The 24,718-nt window shown below is 36.2% G+C and overlaps 3 protein-coding genes and 1 long non-coding RNA gene across 10 annotated transcripts; 1 reads left to right on the forward strand and 3 right to left on the reverse strand.

Annotated features, from left to right (window-relative positions):
* Positions 1-971: 971 nt before the first annotated feature.
* On the reverse strand, positions 972-10,115 carry smg (sterile alpha motif domain containing protein 4 smaug). Of its 4 annotated transcripts, none has more exons than XM_089077046.1 (9): positions 9,549-10,115; positions 7,493-7,807; positions 7,061-7,376; positions 6,707-6,951; positions 6,523-6,633; positions 5,933-6,307; positions 5,671-5,830; positions 5,288-5,555; positions 972-5,199 (listed from the first exon to the last, which is right to left on the reverse strand). In XM_089077046.1, the coding sequence occupies exons 2-9, from the start codon at positions 7,704-7,706 to the stop codon at positions 5,035-5,037; spliced, it is 1,854 nt and encodes a 617-aa protein (XP_088933172.1). In that variant the 5' UTR covers positions 7,707-7,807; positions 9,549-10,115; the 3' UTR covers positions 972-5,034. The 4 variants fall into 4 exon arrangements, with proteins under 4 accessions (XP_088933172.1, XP_011639003.2, XP_025074372.2 ...); XM_011640701.2 differs by having other exon boundaries at positions 972-5,202; XM_025218587.2 differs by lacking the exon at positions 9,549-10,115 and adding an exon at positions 8,407-9,346 and having other exon boundaries at positions 972-5,202.
* A 130-nt stretch (positions 10,116-10,245) lies between these two features.
* On the reverse strand, positions 10,246-12,342 carry Yippee (yippee zinc finger protein). The gene is made up of 2 exons (XM_011640703.3): positions 11,887-12,342; positions 10,246-11,545 (listed from the first exon to the last, which is right to left on the reverse strand). Exons 1-2 carry the CDS (start codon positions 12,045-12,047, stop codon positions 11,347-11,349), a joined length of 360 nt encoding a protein of 119 aa, XP_011639005.1. The 5' UTR covers positions 12,048-12,342; the 3' UTR covers positions 10,246-11,346.
* Positions 12,343-13,165: 823 nt separating this feature from the next.
* On the reverse strand, positions 13,166-20,410 carry bbx (bobby sox). 4 transcript variants are annotated; one of them, XM_011640699.3, is made up of 8 exons: positions 20,196-20,410; positions 17,461-17,661; positions 16,827-17,276; positions 16,536-16,714; positions 16,320-16,442; positions 16,124-16,231; positions 15,620-15,963; positions 13,166-15,338 (listed from the first exon to the last, which is right to left on the reverse strand). In XM_011640699.3, the coding sequence occupies exons 1-8, from the start codon at positions 20,223-20,225 to the stop codon at positions 15,250-15,252; spliced, it is 1,524 nt and encodes a 507-aa protein (XP_011639001.2). In that variant the 5' UTR covers positions 20,226-20,410; the 3' UTR covers positions 13,166-15,249. The 4 variants fall into 4 exon arrangements, with proteins under 4 accessions (XP_011639001.2, XP_011639002.2, XP_011638998.2 ...); XM_011640700.3 differs by having other exon boundaries at positions 15,620-15,951; positions 20,196-20,408; XM_011640696.3 differs by lacking the exon at positions 20,196-20,410 and adding an exon at positions 18,209-18,906.
* Positions 20,411-20,622: 212 nt separating this feature from the next.
* Positions 20,623-22,022, forward strand: LOC105428394 (uncharacterized). The gene is made up of 2 exons (XR_967995.2): positions 20,623-21,110; positions 21,432-22,022. It is a non-coding gene; the product is annotated as an uncharacterized LOC105428394 (long non-coding RNA).
* The last annotated feature ends 2,696 nt before the right edge of the window (positions 22,023-24,718 follow it).

A 24,718-nucleotide genomic window follows, 5' to 3' on the forward strand; every position in this document is an offset into this window, starting at 1 on the left:
TCATGTTACATTACGCTGTGATCTAGAACTTGACAAAGAATGGCGAAGAGATTTTAATTTATCAAGGCTGTCTGTGCAATCCGAAGGAAAGCGAATTCGTAGGGGGCCCCGTACCGGCCCCCCCCCCCCCCCCCCCCCGTTAAGAGATTCAGCGTGAATCGTTTTTGTACTCGTATCCGATATTTTAACGACCTTACATCGATTGTGAGAAAATACATTAATATATTGAATCCCTGCGTGTGTACGTAGCCATTCCGTTAGAGATGGTAGGCGGGACGAGGAAACGATAACGATCGAAAGTCGATCGAACAAAATCATACGATTCTAGATTTGGCGAACGCGTGTCGCCGGCACAGGTCTAAATATTTATATATTACACGGAAACGATGACATATTGTATCGACGTTTAATATTATCTTTCACCGTTAAAACTGTGCATAACGTCCCGGATGTGAGACGCGACTTCAAAAATGTAACAAAAGAAAATAAATGCTGTTTAGAGAACTATAAAATCAATCACGTTTTCTTTCATTTGTATACCTCTCGTAAAAAATACATAAGAGATACATTTAGAATTGGACTTAAAATTAGAATTAAATATCATATTCTTATATTTATATTTATAATTACACAAGAAAAAAAATCAAATATGGATTTTCATTAGACGAACATAAACATCTTATAATTAAAATAATTAGTAATAGTACCTTCATACCTTCATACCTCAGCAACGTTTTGGAATTGAGAAAAGATTAGTGTTGGCTTCTTTTATAAAAAAAATTCTTAAAATATTAAGATTTGTAAGTAGAAAGTCCATACGGTCTTAATATTTTAAAATATTTTATTAATAAAACTGAAAGATAAATATCGTATGGCATTAATTTTTATTCACAAATGAAAACAGATTCGTTCAATTTATATATTATTATACGTACAGGCATTTAAAGAAATAATAACCGCAGTACGCGATGTATGCGTATGAAAAATCTTTTATTGAAAAATGTTCTTTCACGCTACAACGTCAGTGTATGTACCTTCGTCTATTCAACTTTTTATAACAGTACAAAAATTGCATTTTTACAAGTTGCCCAGCTTACTTATGTGACTAAGGTATCCCAGTTAGCGATCTGACGAATCTGAAGGGTCTTATTACGACTTATCTAGTATTATCCGGAAAAGCTGCGGCAAAACGTGAACACTAGTACTTCAGCGAGGGTGCGAGACCCCGCGTACAAGGAAAAAAAAAAAAAAAAAAGCGTCTCGCGGCGCGCTTTCCGGTTGCGCGACGCGTTTTTCTTTAAAGCAAATCAGTCGCTATGACGCGTCGGTCCTATACCTATCCGCACCGGATCTAATTATCCATTTTGCTATCTGGGTCTCGTCGTGAATGCCTTCAGCCGGAAACTCGCATCGTCTTGTTCTTCTCTAAATCGCAATCGAGGAAAATCATTCCAACAATTTTTACTACTACTACACCCATCAAGTGCGCAACCCCTGAGCAGTCGGTGGTTGATTCGCAAGTATCCGGCCAAAGAGTATTCCACGTATTTTAATCCTCCTCCTCCCCCTCCCCGCCCCATACATATTTTACTTTCGTCTATCCTGAACCGAGGTCAACGAGCGGATAACAGAACGCGGCAGGCGTGGTACATATTTTACCGCTACCCAAATTAAATGGATAGTCAGAAAACTCGATATGAATGTAACGAGTTAATAAGTAAATAAAATGTGCACACGCATATGTATAGAGAGTCGCAAATTGAAAAATCGCAAGGAGTTGAGTCTCATCAGTATTTATATACTAATAGAATTTATATCGCATTAAAACACGAGAAGTTCCATTAATATGTAAAGTACAGATTCCATAAAATGGAAAAATTTTACGTTACCTTTCGTGAACTTTGTTCAACTGTGTTTTGATATTTCGGTAACCGTTTCAGATTTTTGCATTTTTAATTATATCGAAAATATAATTATGCAACATGTAATGCGCATTTTACATTTATTTATTAATAAAATTCGTCATATCGAGAGTTAATATACTTTCGACTCGAAATGTTCTTTTTATATATACTCCTTGTGATTCTTCATTTTGCGATCAAATGTTTTAATCAAACGATTTTGTCGATTTGTTTATCCGTTCGTTTTCACTCGTTGTTCGCGTGCATTGACGGCACAGCGCCTTCAGAAATCACGTAATAAACCACCGCCGATAGTTAATTTTGAGCAAGACAGACATCTACCAAACTTGACAAAGACCGTGCAAATACTAAGTACATTTTTACCGTTATTCCGTAAAGCTTATTCACAAACAACAATAGTGATAGATTAATGATTCGATTTAGCAAAAAATTAACGTAACGGCGGTTGCGATCCTCGGCAGGATTGATTACATTTTTTTTTTTTCCTTTTTCTTCCCACTCCTTTTTCTTTTAGCTCTGATCACTCTATATATGTATACGTTTCGCGGATAAAATCTCTTTGCATCCTCTATTATTAGTTCAGGTCCTGCCTTTGTCAGTTGGAGATTAGATGCTGCGCTTCAATTAGATGAAATATATAAGTAGTAATTCTACGTTGAATGAAATTCCTGATGTCGCTTAGGAGCAGTCTTTGAGCTTTTTCACATGCGTTCTCGCTCGAATCGCTTTACTTATTGCGCGTATAACTTGGCGAATGTGAATATGTGTAATGTGTGTTTATGGCTGTGTACGTACATGTGTGCAAGTGTGATCGCGTATGTAGGAGTGGATCGTGCGTGTGTGTGTGTGTGTGTGTGTCCCCTATATAAATTCCTGATAATATGTATGTGTTAGATTTAATGTATAATTAATTAACTATACAGGTTAACTGATAGAAATAAAAATCGTTTGACTAGCTTTTGATCATTTCTCTTGGAATTCATAGTTTTCATCCTTCGCAATATATGTATATGTATATAACTGATCGAATACAGTTTTGGTTCTGCTGCTATTGCCGCTGATCGAGTAAAAGATATCGCGTGTATGGAACGAAATAATGATTAAGTATGGTCATTCCTTCAGTGTACGGTTATTACTAAATATAGACAGTTCTTAGCAGGATACTCCTGGATTCGAGAAATCACCGCGCGGTCTTACACGTATTATCCTCTAGCAGAATATAATTATTACAATAATCGCTAATATAATATATACTAATTAACTAGTTTTATCCTCCTCAACCTCTCTTTCGCTCGTTTAATTTTTTTTTTTCTTAAATCTCTTTCGCTCTTACTTTCTCTCTCTCTCTCTCTCTCTCTCTCTCTCTCTCTCTCTCGCTCGCTCGCTCGCTAATTCTTAATATTTTGACAAGTTTTTCCTTCTTCGCAGTCTTCTCCAATTATTCTATTCACGCGCGCACGAGATCCGTGCGAATGGAAGGGACAGAGAAGCATCCAGATAATCTAAATCGACGGACCGTGGCGCGTGAATTATTCAGTCTTTCGTTACATATTTTTTTTTTTTTTATTTCACGTTAATCGATTATTATTCACTAGCGTTATGCGATTTAATAAATTTTCTGCTTGCACGAAAAAATATTATGCTACATTACTCGCGACGCTACTTTAACACATGCTAAATAGATTAGATACGATGTATGCTTATAATTTAAAGCCACAGATTTCGATGTCGCGCCATAGCGTACGGCGCCAGTCTACCCTCCCTCGAATTTCGCTGCTACTTTATATCAAATTTCTATACCTCATACTGTTGGTTTGCTCGTTTTCCCTTCACATAAGGCCCTTAATATCCATTATTGTATATTTACTTGTGGTTACATCATCTTTATAACAAGAAAAAAAAAAAAAAAAAAAAGAAAAATGGGATATGAAATCCATCAACCAAGTTGGTAAATCACGAGATCTGTGCGCAAACTACAAAGCATACACGCCGCCATATGTGCTTCTTGGTACAGATGAGATTAAGTTTTAAAGGTATGCGCGGATTAATTAATGCGACAAAGCGGCAACCCTTTAAGTATGCTCGTTCTCTAAACGGAGTATAGTAATAGAGTAAAGAGCGATAGTAACGGTAAGTGAGAGTGACAATAGTGACGATAATAGTGGAAATAGTAGTAAGTGATGATAGTAATAATAGAGTAGCGATAGTAATAGTGATAGTAGGAGCAATTGTAGCACTAATAATAGTGATGTAAGTAATGATAAGAGTAAAAATATAATAATAATAATAATAATAATATAGCAATAATAATAAAAAGAAGTAAAATCAGTCTAAGTTATTAAAAGTGAATTACGTTACTACAACGTCTCTTGGTGCTTAAAATCAGACGAATTCCATTTCGTAAAATGGATAACACAAAAAATAATATTGCAAAACATCGCATAGTGATGTAATGTAATTTTTCCATCTTCCTTTCCTCGCATTTTATATGATTTAAAATTCCTTTTCTCTCTATCTTTCATAAAACTCTACGCATGTGTGTATACATATATATACTTCTTTTTATATAATATCTTTATATATATATATATGGTTGCAGCAAACAATCGAGGAAAGAATCTATCTTTCTAATAGCATTTGGCTTGCCAAATTCTGTCAATTAAATAATACAATTGCATCGGACATAATAAAAATAATTGGTATTTATGTACTCGTATGTGTATGTGTATGTGTGTGCGTGCATGCGCACGTATATGTACGTGTAAAGTCATTCAATGTTCAAAGAAAAACTTATCTTTATCTCTGTCTTTTAGCAATGTCGCACGTGTCGGACATTTTTTTTTCCATTTGGTAGAGATATATTAAAGCGTAAGTGTGTCTACACGCAGGTATTAGCACACAACAAAAAAAAAAAATATGTGTCGTCTCATTGCAGTATCACTTTAAAACTGACTCGGAAATTCTATTTGTTAAAATGCGAACGAGCGTGCGATAAAGATGACTCGCATTTTAACAAACAGAATTTCTCTTAAATGAGTTTTCGGAGTCGAAAATCCGAAAAGGATTGTTTAAATGGGACTTACAACAAATCCTAGAACGCATACATGGAAGATTAGGCCTCGCCAAACCCACCGATCGCTTGCTCGGTCATTCTCAAGCAGAGCGATTCCAAACTAGAATCGATTTCCGGTTCCGTTGTCTCATTTGCTCCATTGACAGAGTGTCCCACAAAATGATCCCGCGGGGCGCTATATGTACGTTGTAACGTTTTCTGTAACTGCTGTAAAATAAAATTGAAACCATTATACGAATAAACGGGATAAATTGTAGGTCTTAAAAATTTTTTAAAATAGATTCTTTTTTACCTGCAAACTATTCTCCTGCAAGCTCGGTCTCTTCTCGGTCGTGTGGACCGCACGCAAATTGCTCGTATTCATGTTATTCATACTCTGAGTCTGATTCTGATTATTCTGCAAATATGGTGTGGATATACTGTTTCTGTGCGAGCTAATCATATACTGGTTGTGTGTATGAGTACTGTGGATATGATTCAAATTCAGACTCGGCTTTCTATTGTGCTGTTGCGGATTCCCATACCTCCTGTTATTATACCCATAGTTGTGCTGCTGCCACCTAAAATTTCATATGTTTCATCATATTAAAAGTTGCCGTATATTTATACACATATTGCTTCGCTCGGATTTCGCATTAGAAATATTTTCTGTCGAAAACATATGTCTCGGCTTACTTTGGAGTCGGTCGCGGATTGCCAAGTCTACTGCGCCATTGTTGTACTTTCTCCTTCTGATTCGGAGTAAAACAATCATGTTGCAATACTTTTTCCAAAATGTTGATGTATGCACATAAAATACCATCCTCTACACTTTCCAAAGCTAATCTACTGCACACTAAAAGAAAAAAAAAAAAAACAATGTAAAAGATAATTACTTTTTAATCACTAATGGAATTTTGGAGTTAGAATTTTTTAATAAAAGTTTTTTTATATATACATTTTCCAAGCACTTTCGTGAATTGGGCAGGAATATCTTGTGGGTCGTTCTCCTGACTCGGCTTCATAGGAGTAGCCAAAATCGTTTTGAGTTCTTCCATCGTATTAATGAGCAATGATGGACCTTGTGAGAATGAAGTGTTTTGCATACCATCACGAGTACTAGGTTGCACCAGACCTTTTTCTAGATTTAAAAGCGTGTTATATCGCTGCTGCAGTTTAGCGATAGAGAGAGCCAGCTTGTGCCTAGCGCCTTTCGTAACCCCTTGCTCCGCTAATTGATCCTCTGTCAATTGCAGCATTTCTTCATAACTCATGGTAGCGAACAAGTAACTATACTTATGAAGCCGTAATGTTTTAAGCCATAATTGTACGTCTACAAGTAAACAAAAATTTAATTAGATATCGACATTCTTGTCGGTAACGAAGAAAATATAATTAATTAGAAGTAATTTCAAAAAAAAAAAAGATGTAATTAAGATTCCATAATTTAAAAATATAGACAAACACAAATATTTCAAAATATAGGAAAGATAACTTCTTTCAATCATATACTGCTAATAATAATAATGAAATTGCATTTATATCTACCTCTCATGCCGCTCGCGAGCGAACGGTTTGAAGCGTCATCCAAACGACCCTCGCTACCGCTGCTTGCGCAGGAACTCTGTGGACTCAGTGGACCCAGACCGATGATGTTACCTAATGACAACATTTATAGATATTCGTGATATATGTTACATATTCATCTATACGAAATATAATTGAGAATTACTAGCATGATCGCCCGAGACGCTAAAACTGCGCGGTTTGTGCCTGGATGAATTATTCGCATTATTGGTACGCTCGACGATTTCGAGATGATGCGATGGTGCTACTGGTGGCGTCAAACTGTTCGAACGCCGTTGACGATTAACGGATGTTGGAAATGGTGCATTAAACGTAGTATTCGGTTGAATATTGAACAAATTTGCCGGCTCATTATGTTGCTTGGAGTTCCTCTGCCATGGATTATCCCATCTTATAAGGAAAAAAAATCAAGTTCAAAACAAATTTCAAAACATATCACAGATAAGATGTTATTTAGAAGTATGATACGATGGTATCATATTATTTTAGCTTGACATACTTTGGAGTATTTGGATATTCTTCGAGACCGGAAATGGGCGGTGTACTGCTGATACGATCTTCAAGATGTCTGAGCCACTGAGTGAAATTACGTCGATCTTGATTAGTGATAGCCGGGTGTATCAAAGTGTAACTCAGAAGCTGCTGCGTCTGTTCTGTAAACTGACCCGTGCTCACACAATGGCTCACCAATTCGGGTATCGCTATTAGATAGCTTCGTTTGCACTCCAAATTCCCAGGCCTTAGTAAGGGCAAATGCGTCAAAAGTTGATGAATTGCGACCTCTGTCGACTCTGACATTAATGAATTAATATAATCTGTAACATAAAGCATTTTATTTTAACATGTTATTACAAATATGATACATAAACTATAATTTTGTTAAATCAAGCATAAAGTCTTAAATATAAAATGTGAATATTGTTGTAATTACTTGGATTGTTGGCATTCGTCTCCTTGGTATCCAATTCTGTCACAGAGTGCAAAGAGTGCTGTATTGCCTGCGCGAGAAACCTAGCCTGTACCGCAGGCAAATGACGTAGCAGTGCATAGAGAACGACAGTCTGTTCGCATTCGTTCCACTGAGAGAATACACGAGTGAGTTCACCCACTTGTTCATTAAAGGGAGTACTAGATCCCCACTTCATTTTGGTTCACTTAGATATTTCTCTTCCGTTTCAATCACTCCTCAAATGCACAGCACTCGTGTTCACAGCCTTCAAATAGCTGGCAAATGCCAGTTATTTTACTATAAATAAAAAGAAAATTTCTCAGTTTATTTTCGGACATTTAATCTAAATTATAAAAGAAATAAGTGTTTACAAAGAGAAAACAGAAAATTATCATTTTAATATTCCAAATAGTTTTATAATAATTTTATAAACAAAAAGCAAATTAAAAAATATCAATGTTTTTTTTTATTTTTAAAGTATAAACAAGCGTACAAATTGATTCACGTGTTTTCTCATCTGATAAAAAATAAATAATCCCCAAACATCTTGTGTAAATTTCAAGAAATACAAATTCAGCTTCAAAACCCTTACGAGGAACAGGTAAGGCGAATCGCGATTGGTTACTTCACAAAAAATTTATGTTTCAAGGCTGAACCTATCCCGTTGGTAAACGTGGCGAAAAATTCGGAAACAAAGGCCCACCAACGCGTCGCCTTGTCCCACCTTGTAAGATTTCTCAAAGCATGCACGTTGTCACTCTACCACCCGCGCCCGTCGAAAACCCCGATCGAATTATTTCTCGAGTGCAGTTTTATCGTTCGTCACAACGACGCGACCGGCCGGATTTTTCGTCGCGATGAACACAAATTCGAAGGACGTGGGTTCGATACATAACCTCAAAGTCGTCTGCGTGTGTACGCCGATAAGAGAATTCCGCTGAGGTCAAGTTTGTTTACCCCGCGCGCGATGCGTGTGTATTTATAGTCTTTCCTGCTACGATCCGTTCGGCGGTGCAATGGCATCGCGCGCGCGAGAAGGAGCGACGTGACGGATGGAGGGGGGAGGAGAAAGAGGGGAAGAGAGGGGGGCAAGGGAAGAGACGAGCGGCGCCCGACGCGACAGGGAAAACCGATAAGACGCCTTCGAGGAGTTTTTCCTCTTCTTCTTTCGCCGCCGAAAAGCAAGGCGGCGTCCCGATGCGATCTCCGCTCGCGATTTCACTGGATATTCGCGTCCCCATCGTTGATTCGCCCTTGTCAACGTTGCGCGCTGCTATATGTATACACATATTATATGTCTGAACGTGTCCTATGCGTGTGCGTGCGTCTCGCCGCGCGTCTCGACGTCACGAGCGAGGACCAACAAGAAAGAGAGAAACCGGTAGCAGGCGCGGGAGAGGGAGAGAGAAAGAGAGAAACAGTTATGCGAACTACACATCGGCGGGGGTGGGACGGAGAAGGAAGGGACGAAAACAAGGCAGGACGCAAAAGGATCTCCCGCTGGGAAAGATCGAGAGAAATCGATCGGCGGATGTGTCCTTGGTGAAGACGATTGAAAGATCGAAAGAGATCCATCAGCGGATGTATTCCGGCGAAGTATTATCGACGACGTCGACGAAGAAGAGGACGATGATGACGATGACGACGCGGATAGAGACGACTGCCGCCGTGGAATCACTCTGTCGCCAAGGGATGCACTGTGACGCACTTGATCACGATGCATCCCTCGGCAACGAGGCAAATAACGACACGCCGCTAATTTCGAGTTTGGTCGTTGATCATCGTCATCGTCGATATTGTCGTTGTCGCCATCGCCATCGCCATCGTCACCATCATCATCGTCGTCGTCATCGTCATCGTCATCGTTATCATTATCGTCATCGTTGTTGTCGTCGTCATCGTCGTTGTTGTCGACGTCGGTCGGTCGATCGGTCGGTCGGTCGTCGCGCCGAAGTCGTCGAACAATTCTCCTTTCCTCTCTTGCTTCTCGCCCACCTCATCGCGATTCATACCGCGGTCAGATGCAACTGATAATTACCGATGAAGTAGATCGACGAGGGACAACCTCCACTGGCACGCTCCTTCCTCTCTGGTGCGGCAGTGACGACGCACACTTTACAGCATTTTATTCCGGTGTCCGAACGAGAGAAGCATTCATCCACCATGCGGCGCGGTGGGACTACGTGACCACACTGCTCTGCCATCCGCTCGGCTCGTTCGCAGCGTCTCGCCGGCAGTGGATTGGTCGCCGCCAATCGAGCACGGCAGCCAATCACGTCGCGCCCACGGGCGCGGTTCGTTTGTCTCGCGAATGCGTCGACCGCGCGCAGCTTCATCTCGAATTGTTTGCTGTTATCTTGCTAGTTGAATCGCGGCGTATTGCCATCGTGATAATTAAATTTTCTTTTTTTTTTTAATTATGCTGAGAGAGAAAAGAAAGAGAAAAAATGAAATATCAAGAATCGAAGTTAAAAGCGTCACAAATTACAAATGCAAAATGTATAATGCAAAAAAGCATTTATGTTAATAAATTATATAATTTAATATCCCTCTACGCCTTTTTAATTATTTCGTCTTTTTGCCGTCTTATATACGCCTAAATTTTTTTATTTGAAAATTAGATGTAACAGATCAACGTGAGATTATGACGAAACTTGTATCACTTGAATGATATGATAAGTGTAGATTAATATAAAAACCATTGAATCTATAAAAAAAGAAAGCACAATAAAAAATTGTATAAAGTTTATGTATTTAAAACGTATTGGAAAATTATGGAAATAGATGCGGATTTTTAATTTACATATATTGCGTTGAGATAATAGGATAAACTGGCATAGGCTGATTCTGCTAATTAACGAAATAGACGCACAATTGAAAATAATGTATTATATATTGTTATTTGCATGTTGTCATTTATCACGACTCTTATCGCTCAAGATCTGTTAAGATTGAGAATGATTTTTTATTTTTATCTCACATATGAGATTATTATCCGCTTTTTCAGAGAGTAAACGTTTCTCTAATATTATTGAGGTTGTATCAGTGTATCACATTCATTGTCAAATTTAAATGTTTCTCATTTCCTTTTATGTTTACATCGAATGTGACCTTTGTTTCCTTTAGAAGTGTTCAAAATTCCCAAAACATGACTCAATAGATTTGAAAAGTCTTCGTGTATCTTTTCAATTTGTATCCATAATTATATTTAAAAGAGACTTGAATACTCCCCAAAGATTTATTTGGTATTTTTTACAAACTTTCATGAACAGTTCAAATTAAATAATTTTAAATAATTATAATTAATTTTGTATGTTATTGCTTCTGTTTATTCAATTTATTGGTAAGGTAAATAAAAACTGATTTATACTGTTTGATTCATGTATATTGCACTTGTTGATACACGCTTACTAACTGTGTATACTCACGTTTTCTTAATTTTCTTGACAAACATATTTGCCACTGAGGTCAGTTTATTAATGTTCCATCTACAAGAAAATATCAATGTTTACATTTAAATGGATTCAGCGATTGTCGTGAATAAGATCTGATGCAAAATGTGGGATAAAAGAATGACATAAATAAGAATAAAATCCGAGGCATCTCCTTTTCAGAGAATACAAGAATAGGAACCGTACCATATTCACGAAAATGTTGAACGTCGTTTGTTGTAATGAATTAGCATCGTCAATGTATGTATGAATAAGTTGGATACTAACAAAGAGTCTCTTGTAATTGACAACAAGATTAAATATATATTATAATAACTTATACGAGAAGTCCTATGCTAGATTATCTTAATATATTAAACGCTACTTGGTATTAAATATTAAACATTATTGTTGAACATTATGCTCCGTCAGTCCATCGCTCTCTGTGACGAGAGCTCGTTCCAGGATAACGCGACCTTCCTTGTATCGTTGTTGCTCGTCTGTCGCAAATTCGTACACCCACCCAAGCTTAGCATCACAATTTTTGCAGCTGACATCTCGAACCATGTGACGACCCGTCAGCATCACTCTATCCTGAACCTCGCTGTACATCACATGACAGAATTAAATAGTAAAAAATATCGTACAAGTCTGAATTTGACATTTACACACATCTCAACTATCATATATCAATCTCAATTATCATATTACCTTAAATTTTATACCTTTTAATAAATGTTTAACCGTGACATTAGAAGATATAGACAAAATAAAGTGTATAAAGAAAGAATCGTTGAAAAAACGAAAGAAAAAAATGTAAATTAACGAACGTTTCATTGTCACATAACGATAAGACTTGCGAGCGAAACGTTCTTTCATCTTTTTGTCGAAAATTCATCTTATATTCGAGCGATATACAACGAACGGAAAGAATAAGAGGCGCACCTATAATTCAGATTGACGACTTTGTTGAAGAGGAAAGCTCGTCCTGTGGCACCCGTGAAACGTGTGCTCACGAGCTGTGATCTGTTGGTGAGATTGGTGTCGCAGGAAGCGCAAGAGAATAGGCGACTGCCACCGATGTGCTCGAGAAATATCACTCCCATCTCAAGAGGCAGCTGTCGGAACAACTAGTCGATCAATCCGCGATCAGGTAGCGTTTGTTTGTTTGGCGAATCGATAGGAATCGATACGTCACAGAAAACGAAAGTCACAATACTGTCAATGCGCTGCCATACTGCTCTCTGTTTCTAGTTGCATATGTGCACGTCATGTGTGTTGCCACAAATGTATACCAACATTCGAAGTTGGAGTGGGAGAAATGTTTTCATGATATGACCGAGGATCATTGGAACGTAGAGGCGAAACTTTACAAGCGTGGAAGAGGGCGCGAAACAATCTGATATTGATGTCCGATAAATGTCTGCGGATCTAGGATTGAATGTAATATTAATAAAATAAATATCAGACAATGTGACATGAATTGATCGACAAAACTAATTTGCAATTTTCTAACCGCACAAGTGTATGAATATTCTAGAAGCGCGCACTCTAACAAGTGTATGAATATTCTAGAAGCGCGAAATATAGCTAGATTTAAACCAGTATGCGCAGAAACAAATTTTAGTAGGCATTCATAATGTGGCTGTGGAAAAGATTTATATTATACACAATTAAATATAATTATTAAATATACATAATTGATGCATGATAATTTGCTTGCACATTCTTACATTTATTGATTTATATATAAAAAAATATAAATCTAAATATAAATCTATAATTCTACATAATTATATGAGATATGTCTAATACACTTTATTAATAAATATAAATTAATCAGTGTATCGTAATCTATAAATTACATAATTTATCTACGTATTTATTAGAATAGAATGTATACATATTTATAAAAATTCAATCATTATATATATTTAGTAATAATTATTTATAATTTCTGTATATATAAATTTAAAGATTAAATTAAGATTAAAGATTTTGTTTTTTCATAAAAGGAAATCTTTGTAATAAATGATGTGGTAATGTATGTTCATAATATTTAGGATAAAATTTTGGAATCTACAATTCAAAGTTGTTTATGCCATTCATATTAAAAATTCTATAACAATAAAATATTGTATATAAATTCATATAATATTTAAGATTTTCTTAATTATAATAAGATTTTAAGAGAAATTAAACAATTCATAAAAGTGCGTAAGTGTTTACATCAAAATATTATATCTTTATTATTCATATATAAATGTGGTATATAATATGTACACTCATATATATATATATATATATATATATATATATATATGTATATATAGACTCATGTAAATTATACATATTTTTAAAACTAGGTACATAGATGTTTTGTGCAGTAAAATTCGAAACATTCTCTCCTGATTTTGTTAAATATCTGATCTTTATATATTGGCAACTAAGCCCGACTGTAAAGTCCTGCATCAAGACAGTCTCATACTGCGAAAGGTACAAATGTAAAAGCCAAAATGCGGTCAGAAGAGCGAAACGAATCAAAAATATATTGTTGGTCGATTATTTAATTACTATATTCATCTCTTCAAGGCACATTTGAAATATAATCAGTACATTCTTTTGCAAACTACAGAGAAATCTATTGATGTTATATAAACGTTACACAACGTTCCATTCTCTCCTTCCACCTATCTTATAAAGAATTCGTAAAGTTAAATCGTTAATAAAATCAAAGTTATATATATATATATATATACACACACACATGTATAGAAAAAGAGAAAAAATAGTTTTATATGTTACAAAGAAAGAGAACAAAAAAGAAAAAAAGGAAAAATCATTAGAAAAATATAAAATATTAAAAACTCCCTTTTAGCCAAAATCACAGACAGGTCTCTTACTTTCTCAAATAGAGCACAAAGTCGCATCTTCTGGTCTTAATTCTATAAATATACATGTACATATACATATACATACACAAATATATATATATATATATATATACACACATATATATTTATATATATAGTTATATATAATAAGGAATATATAGCTGATATAAATATTATAAATATACATTCATATATGCAGAGATAGTCTTATTACTCTATTTACATGCATACACGAATACACGCGTATTTCAGCGAGATGATCATCTAACATGCACTCGTATATATATATATATATATATATATATATATATATATATATATATATATACTTGAAAATCTATAAACATTTAAACTTACATATGTAAACACACGTCTATTAACGTGTATGCATGTATAACATATAAACAATGGTCGCACACATATTCATATTTTGATTACATCCTTTTTGATGTTTAAGTCATATCATAAAGGTTATTTTACGTCTCATATCTATATATATAATACTGCACCTATACCTATGTACACACATTGAATGCTAATATAATAAAAAATAAAATATAGTAAAGCAAATATATTTTCGCGCCTATATTAATAAAATAATAAAAATAAGTTCTTTTCGAATGTTCTTTTCTAATGGAATTACACAATCATGCCAATCCACATATGCGACTTTACATAAAAGAAAAGACTATATAAATTTTTTATAAAAAAAAATAGGATAATATACAAATTCTTGCATTTTTGCCTTGCATTTCTGTTCCTTTACTCATTTAATTCAATCCATCTTCGTATTATTATATTCATATATGTCACAGCTTTGTTATTTTATCAGATTTATTGTTGGAATACGAATGATTTATAAAATTCTCATTAAGATTTTAATGAAGAATATAGAAAAGAGAAAACATATACAATTAAGAATATTGTTATAAATTTAATAATACATAATAAAATCATTATTATTTGCGTTAAAATAATCAATCATCATATACTAGATAATTGTTTTATGTACAGCACACAATTAGGATAAACATAATACTAAGATAAACATAAATAAAATAATATATCTTTTTCAAACCATAACTAGATAATGACTTCACAAAATAAACCGTAAAAAAGATATCCTTTACCTTCCTTTTCAATAAACCTATTATTCCAAATAAAAAAAAAAAAAACATATCCCTTACACTGAATAATGGAATAATCTACGGTTAATATAGCAGTCGTAATATTAATATTGTAATAGTAAAGATTAACAATAAAGATATTAACAATAATCGTTATATTACCGATACAATAACAGTATCGTTTATAACAGCACTTGAGAAAGTATGTTTTAATAGTTCCGATGATAGGAAATTGCATGGAGAAAACTTAATAAAGTTTTGGTTTCTTATAGTGCGACTTTACACAATTAAGCGTTATTTTTGGTAAGTTTTGTTCTATTGGCGGCAACCGTTGCAAGACACGCTAGAGCTTCAAGATCTGGAGATGCACACCAAGCTATCAATGTGCAATGTATATCAATTAAAACTTATATTATACATATAAATTGAAATATCAATCATAAAACACAAATTATATCTAAAATTAAGTTTTTTCTTATTTGTGATAAATGTGAGTTTTTTCTTATTGTGATCTCGAAAATTAAATTAGAGAAAAAATGTCTTATATAGTTTCTTCAATCATCAGGAAAATAAAATTAGCATCAATATATAAATAATAAATAAAAATTATTATTATTAATCTGTTGAATTAATTTATTAAGATTATTTATTACTTACATTTATTTGGTTCTTGATCCTCAGAATGTTTGGTGGAATTTATTGCCGCAGCATTTCGCGTGATGCTTTGTTTTCGTGCTTTTCGTTTTTGGCTTCCAACGAGATGAGCTTTCTCTAATTCTTCGCAATTCTCATTTATTGTACTAACTTTTTGAGTTTGATCACTTGTTTGACCACCAGAAGATGAATTATTTTGATGTTTTTTGTTAACTGAAGAATTGAATTTTTGCAATATTTTCTTTTTTTTCGTGCGTTGTTGTTTCTTCTTTTCTTGAAATTCTTCTAAACTCAAAGATGGTAATGCCTCGATCTTCTTTTCCAAATTGAAATCTCTATAAAAATATCTATGATACAATATATATATATATATATATATATATATATATATATATATATATATTATATTGTATCATAGATATTTTATGTACATATTTCTATATATAAAATTTATTTAGAAATAGTTTATAATTTTTAATGATTTCTAATAATTAAGAAAGAACATACTCAGCTCGAAATCTTTTACGTGTTGTCCATGGTCCATAATCCACTTGATCTTCGGCTCCTTCAGTTTCTGTATCTTCAGGTTTAGAAGCTTCCATTTTTCCTTCAGCACTGAATATATTTTCAAATTATTTTCATATATAAAAAAATCACCATATATCATGAAAAAATATTTAAAAACTACAAATAAATATGATACCTCTCTACAAGATGTTCCAAATCTCCACGAGAACTATTTCCTCCTTCGCTGCTTAAGGAATCTGTTTTTTCACTAACATTTGAAGAAATCGAGTTTCTTCTTTCATTTGAACGTTCATCAGGTCTAGAATAATAAGAAACATATTTTTTTATACAGCTTATATAACTAAAATTAGATGTTTTAAAATATGTTAAGATAAATCTTAATATAACATACCCATTTCCAGCTGTTCGTCTTCGTTTACCTTGTTGACCTGAGGGACCGATATTCTGCTCAGCAAGAAATTTCTGATAACGTAAACCTTTACATGTTCTTTCACTACGGAAATTATTTTCTTCTGGCTGCATATGTGTTGTCATAAAAGAGTTTATTGTATGTTTTTCATCCTCTATAATCTAAAATTTTTTAAATTGTATACCGTATATAGAGTGATCAACAAATAATATTACATCATGCAATTGGAAATATTTCATAAATCTATAATTTCATAAGCAAATTGATTCTTACCGTTTCATGCTGTTCGTTGTTGTTTGACTCAGCTCTTTTCTTTTTCTTATCGCCAAACAAATCTACCTTGCAATCTTTTTTTTGATCACCTTGAAAAGGTGATTCTGTATATCTTTTTTTAGGTGGTTTCGGAACATCATTTTCTGTGATACCATTAATTATGACTTGTTCCTCAGACGACTCTGTCTTTTGAGGAGTAAAAAGAGAACTGAGTCCACCAATCTGCGATTCATCTGCTAATTTGCCTGGTTGAATTGATTGTCCATCCCGTCTATCTATCTTTGTACAATCGGAAGACTCGTATTCAGATTTGACACTATCCGTGGATTGCGCACCGCTATTTGACTCTTGCTTCTTGTTAGTAGGCCTAGTATTCAAAGTACGCAGTGGAGGTGCTGGTAATTTGTACCACTTGAAGTCTGGATTTGCATTAAGAAATGCATCCTTGTACTAAAAAGAATAAATATATTACATATCAATGTATGTATGTTCTATCACTATAGATTTAATAGTTAGATAAGATAACTTATTCATTTATTCTTGATAATACAACTATATTTATTCTTAATAGTACAACTATATTTATATTAATCTGTAAAGTAATCGACTTGTTAATTGTATAAATTATTCTTACTTCCTGTGCAAGATTCGTGTAGGAACGCTTCTGATCAGGATGAAGGGTTGCCCACCATTCACCCAAAACTCTGGTGACTGCTCTATTCTCCAAATGTGGAAAGCCAGATCGCACTGAGCCACGATGCCTCTTACAAAAAATCAGAAAGGCGTTCATCGGACGTCTTGCATGATGGGCTGGTTCACGAGTTTCACGTGATTCCTATTTATTCACACACAATAATTTGTCATGTTATGTAACAAATATATAAAACATATATAATCTATATAATAGCTAAATCATAGTGCGTTATATATTATTACAAATACATAACACGAGATATATATATATATATAAAATATATAATATATAATATATATAATATATATAAATATATAATATATATTTTGAAATGGGTGTGGTTCATAACACACATACAATTCTTGTCCAAATAGATATTATAATAAATGTAAGAAAAATATTTGATTATAATAAATTATTTTTCAAATAAAAAGTTACTTCCTTTTATATAATTATATATTTTATTCAGAAAGAAAATGAGAGAAAGAAAGGGAGAAAAGGGAAAAGGAAAGAAAGAGTAAAGATCACTGAAAAAATAAATATAGTTTATTTTTAACAAGAAAAATTCTGAAACCGGAGATTTGAATTTATATAACTTTAGTTTATTTCCATTTGCATCTACTCGCAATGAAATATTTATATTATATAAATAGATTCTAAATCTGTGTTGACCATCTTTGTTGACAACCTTTAATAACTCTAATGCATCATTTGCGATCAAACGATCAAACGAGAATACACTCGAGGCAACACGTTTGACAAGTCTGGGTAAACAACAAAAATGCGCCATTTCCACTCCCCTGTATTAGGAAATATCTATGATGTGTATCATCAAGTTTTGCATCACAGCCATAAGTAGCCATGTTGCTGTGTTGGTGAAGCCTTAAAGTGACACGGCCTTTAAAGTGACACACAGCCTGCTCCCGGTATCTTGCTTAAACTTTTACGCACGACATTGATCCACATCTAACCGATTCAGCTTAACCGACTCGGCGACGAAGGGGGGAAAAAAGAAAGGAAACATTGTGGATCCGGAGAACCAGAACCCAATCCTCCGATCGCGATTGAAAATAAACGAGAAAGTTCGCCGCGCTGAGCGGCGCAGGAAAAGCTAGTCCTGTGTGCACACAAAATGGATCATGTTTGCACAATTGCAACATATGTCTCAACGGCCGCGGGAGAGCGTGAGGAAAACGCGGCTTCGGACGATCCTCGTCTGCCAATTTATCGCGTTCGCGCGATCGTCGGGAAGAGAGAACCGACGATAAATCCGCGTGCATCTCGCTCGCGATTGCGAGCTCTCTCACGCAAATCGTGCCTTGCGCCGTCGCGCTTATCCGCGATGACACACGACGTTTTCGTGACGGAGGGAGGCGCACGAAGCCGTTCCGTACGCGATGATGTAGCGTACGGCAATTAATGCTCGAACTCGAGACACGGTGGCGATCGTACGTACGTTCGCGGCCGCAATTCCGAGACAAGGGAAAAAAACAAAAAAAAAAAAAAACAAAAAAAAAAACAAAAAAGAGGCATTTATCGACGGAACGAGGCGAGGCTTCCCCGGACGGATCAAACGGGACTTCCGCACGATCCGGACACGGCAGAAAGTGAATTGCAGCCCTCGCACGATTTCTCTGGGCAAGAAACCCAGTGTTTTCTCGTCTAGATATCGACGATCACAGATCTCCCGACGTTTCTCGTCGCATATGCTTGTCCTCGCGCCGAATAAAATCGCGTGTGGCAATCGCCCCGGAAAAGCTCGTCTCTTTTGTGCCAGATTTCTCGCCCGAGCGTCCACGAGGAATTCCCGCGGGGCGAAGAAGCGGAAAGAAAGAAGACGCAGGAGACGGAGACGGACGGAACCCGTTCTACGAGAATTCGAACGGCGCCCGTGCTGTCATTACGTCGAATGCGACTCGAGTTGAATGGCTATTGTAGTGTTGTTGACGCTGCGACAGTCTTCGATTGCAAGCGTCAGCAAGCGAAGGTTCACACAGGGTTTCTCCCCCCCCCCCCCCCGCGAAAGCGAAAACGGATAAGAAAACAACAACGCAGTAAGACTCTCGGGAATCTCTTTTGTTATATGCGGAGAGCCGACGAGACTGGCACTCACGTCGTCGTCATCATCGTCGTCGTCGTCGTCGTCGTCGCGATCCTCGTTGCGGTTCTCGTCGCGCATCTTCGATGCAGTCGCGATGTCCCACCGTACGTCGCACACTGACAGCTGCTCGGCTGACGATGTAAATACGGCGCGACCAACTGCGCGATCTTTGAATGAAGACGTGCGATTATACGGGAATGCGACGCGCGCGGGGGGAGGGACGTTATCCGTGCCTCGCGTTACCCCACGACGGGGATCGCTGCGCCGTTCCTCGTCGACGTGACGAATCACGGTAACGTCGTTTCCGTTCTCGTCCCCGTCCTTTCGCCGCTTTCGTCGCGCGTTCCGCGTGTCGGTGTTACGGCATGACGACGCGACGCGACGTCTTGAACCTCGTCTTGAAACGTCGGCGGGGGGATCGAACCGTGACTTTTGACACAAAAGCGACGCGCCGCACACGCACGTTTCGTCCCGCGGGATCAACGCGGCCCGAGCCGCCGCGATACCTCGGCCCCCTGACGTTTCCGTCCGGCAAAAAGGATTCCGCGTGCCGTCCCCGCAGCCGCTCACTCACCTTACGCTGTTGCTCGCCGTTGGCAGCCATTTCTGATTTCACTTGACAATTCACTCAGCAGCGCATGATACAGACACGACGAGACACGACGAGATAAAGCCTCGTTCTGCACTGGCGTTCCGCGCCGCCCGACTCGCTCGCTCGCTCGCTCATTCGCACGCTCTCCCTCTCGCTCGCCCGCGGCCGCTCGGCTCCTCCGTCCTTCTCGCGCCCGCCACGAGCTTCGTCCCCCTCCACCGTGCGTCTCACTCCCACCGACGCGCACGCTTGACACACGAGCCGCACGCAGCCCACGTGAGAGAAAATTCTCGTAGGATACAGCGTGACGTCCGCTCGCTCGCCCTGCTCTCTGTCTCTCTTCCCGTGTCTCTTTCTTCCCGTCTCAATCCCTGTCTCTCTTTCCGCTGCTCTCCGGCTTACGCCCTACGCTCGTGATTCTACGCTGGTCTCGCTTCCTCGTCAGCATATATGGAAACGAAATTCGCGTAACGAGAATGTAATCCATATTCACGATCGCCGCGGAGATTCCGTGATCTTTGCCGATGGGCTTTTCAATGAAATGTCACGTGGCCGTCAACATTGCGACCACGTTTCGCTACGACGAATTCGCGCGTCCGCATCAATGTCTTCATTCAGAGTCCAAACGCGAGCAACTTCGAGAACTCGGTCGGCCTTTTGAACGCAAAATTTCACGCAACGCGGAACCCCTTCGAATTGTCGCGCGTCCACGCCCCCGCGAAAGTCCCTAGACCGCGCCTGCGTACATTGCACGTTGCAACAGCTGATCGCCGTGCGCAGCGTCGACGCAACAGCTGTCGTTCGGATGATCGTCAAATTTAGAATCGTCGCCACCGCCACCGCTTTCGTTCAGCTTCCCCTCCCACGACAAATTTAGTCAGGGGAAGGGGGGAGTGAGTAAGCATATGAATCAGTTTTTTTAATGTTTTCAAAGAAAAATTTCGAATGAAAAATGTAGAAACATACGCTAGATATGATCCGATTTCCTCTATGTTTTTCTTTATTGCTTGCTTATTCTCTCTCTGCACTCGGGTTATGTTATCTTGAAACGTCGCTAGGAGAATTGGCTTCGGTCAAAACAGATTAGACTTAAGGTTTTGATTGTTGACTCGAAGCATTAATGGTAGATCGATATCGTATGACGAAACAATTGCATGTATATATAATAAAATATACGTCATACGCGTTATATACTATACATACTTCTTATTGTTTCAGGATAAAGAGCAAGGTTCGAGATTAAATCGAGGTTGGCCATCACTGTGAAATCGTTGGCCGTTGTGTGCACTGAGCGTAATATTTAAAAATAAAAAGCTAAAAATGTATCATGTATATATATATATATATACAAAAAACATAACATTTTTATATATTTAATATAAGTTAGTAGCGATAATGACGACGATAATATGACGTGATAATTTTCACCGTGCAACTTGTTTTTTTTTTTAAAGCTTCAAAGGCTAAAATGTTTTCTTTAATTCTTGCGTTATGAAAAGACTTTGCGATACAATATTTGACAAAAAAGTGTGTTTTAAATTCACATTTGTACATCCATATTATCCGATATTAATAATAATAGTAATAATAGTGTTTATATATGCACTATTCTGACTTCTGAATATCGAGATAGCTCTTGAATTGAAATAAACAAAAATTTCTGATAATCACGTGAATGAAATTGCAATTTTTGTCCCTTATGCATTACTCAACGCAACACAGAATTATGAGAACAAAAAAAAATATCAATTTGTACATGCTTATTCCGCGCACACAATATATGAATAAAAATAATACGCCACGTACGTCAATACGTTTCTTTTTCTTGAACATTTTCCTTCAAGTGCGTTATAATTCCTTTCATACGTATTTACACACTGTTTGCCACGTATGTATAGATAGCGAGGCACGAACTATATGGTAAACATTTAAGCCTGTTTCCTCTCATGCGATTATGCTCGTCCGATTGTCATTCGTGATAATACATTCATATTTAGCTGCATATATGCAGCTATTCATAATTATTTACTTATCATATCATAACATAACAGCGATATTTTAAGCTGAAACAATAACGTACAAAATGTAAAAGCCAGAAATTAATTTTTCTGACAATAAGAAAATAATTTTTTCGAAAATATTTATATATCGAAAAACAACACGTATGGAAAAACAAATTTTTTATGTTTTTCTTTTGTGTCCCGTAGTATATTTAATAATTTCCGGAATATTATATCTAAAATCTATTTATCGTAAATATTTAGAGACACAAGCGATAATCGGTAAGATAGAAATTTTCCTATCTTTTTTATCGATCCATTTCCCACTCGGTTACTTCTTGAGCTGTTATTGTATGTGGTGCCCTCCGCGAAAAGACGGGAATTTATTAAGTTTTAAATTCGTTTCGCGGGTTCGACATGGTTTCGACAGCCAGTAGCCGACGTACATACATACGATGTACAGTTTGCGATATACGGGACCAAGTTGAACCTTATAAATATCGGGATCTTGTCGTTATCCCACATATTCCCCGTGGATTTACATTCGGATTGAAATGAGGCACGTAACCCATAGAAATGGGGATTTCTCTACCGCGCATAGAAATAAATCGCGAGCTTTCTCTTCGAAGCTCGCCACCCTCGAAAAGCCATCTTTCGAGGTTGTGCGATCTTAGTGTTTTAGTCATTCAATCGCGCTGTAGCATAAATCATCATTTATTTTTTTCGTCTTGATAATGATCTATTTTATATTTATATTTATATTTATATTTATATTTATATTTATGCATATTTATATTACATCCTTTTGCAAAATAAATTATTATTAAAGCAGAAATGACGATTCATATATATATATATATATGAATCGTCATTTCTGCTTTGATAATAGTTTATATATATATATATATATATATATATAAAACATAATATATCAATCTAGTTTATTGGAAATATTGTTTTTACAGAGATACATAACTTGGCGAAATCGTAACGTTTATGGCGAAAAAGTTTCTCAGTAAAATCGGTATCATATGATGATTTTACAACGAAGATCGAATAGAATTTTGATGATGTGATGATTTTTTAAACTAACAATTAAAAAATTTATCAAGCTATACTCCCGATACATTTTTGTTTACTGTTTTCCAGCATTGACTAATAATTTCTATAAAGGAAGAAAAACACATCCAGATAACACTTCGAGATAAAACTAATTTATTATAGTTATAACATTGATGACATCAATATCTATCAATAAATAGAATTATAATAATAGAAATATAATATTTTAATTTTTCTTTCTCTCCTAGTAATTATAAAAAAACGTATGTACAAAGAGAATCTTTTTTTTTCTTTCAACGTCCTTTATAAATAAAATGAATTAATTAAGAATAGTTATACATGTAAATTTAAAATAATAAATTAATAATCAATATATTTGTAATTACTTTAAATTTGTAATTTACATATTGCGGAATGGTCCATCTATTATTCCGATTATTCCTTTGATTCCAATTCAGAAATTAAATCCACAGCATATTTTGGAATTCTCTCTTTCTCAAAATGCGGAATTTAATTTACGTGTTGCTCTTTGTATCGTTTATGCACCCTTCTTCCCTATTCTTTCCAAACGATGTTAAACTCATATAAAAGTCAATCGCTGGCAGCCGTGTTTCATAGCGATCGTCACTATAATTTGCATACCTTTGATCCGGCTGGATGATTTTTCAGCCTTTCGACCTTCCGAGCCATCAACAATGTCCTTCTATTTTATCAGATTTCTTTAAGTCCACTCATGAAAGCCTATCTTTGCTATCTATTATTTGCTTTCTCTTTATAAACGGGCGGCATTTTGAAATTAAAGGATAATCTGCAATAATTTTATGTCAAACTTCTGTTTCGATGCTTTTATTTATGTGTTAAATAATGATGCTTTTAATTATTTGCAAATGTTGCATTTCATATCTCTGTCTTCTCTGTGAATATATTCGCGCGCGCGTTCTAGATCAAATTTTAGAATTAATTCTACTTGCGCATTTCACGCGCTTTAGTTATCTCGTTCATCTCATTTATCTCTTCGCGCGGAGTTTACCTTGAGCTACTCTTAACATCCTAACTTGCTTAGCGCATGACTTTCAGTTTGTTTAATCATTTAAGAAGACATCGTTCTCAGACAGAGATTGTTGATGACAGGTGAAACCCTTTCCAATATAGATTAGATTTGTCTTAATTCGTGATGCGACAAACGAAGAAGCGAAATTGGGGACGGCGCCGAAAGAGGCTTAAGATCACGAAAGCTCACGAAACGAAAACGCACATGGCTGATGGTGCGAACAACAATACTATAATTCATTTACGAAACACTGATTGGCTTAAGACACGCGGTCATCCTTTTTGATTTACGAGCACGTCTCGTACGTCTCGTGGCCGGCTAGTCTCTTCTGGGATTTTATCCCGCTACGACGATAATCAAATTTGGCCTCGATAACTAAATTGCATTTTTAC

This window comes from Pogonomyrmex barbatus, unplaced genomic scaffold (genome assembly GCF_055798465.1).
Source record: "Pogonomyrmex barbatus isolate J1 unplaced genomic scaffold, ASM5579846v1 scaffold2, whole genome shotgun sequence".
In the NCBI taxonomy this organism is placed as follows: domain Eukaryota; kingdom Metazoa; phylum Arthropoda; class Insecta; order Hymenoptera; family Formicidae; genus Pogonomyrmex; species Pogonomyrmex barbatus.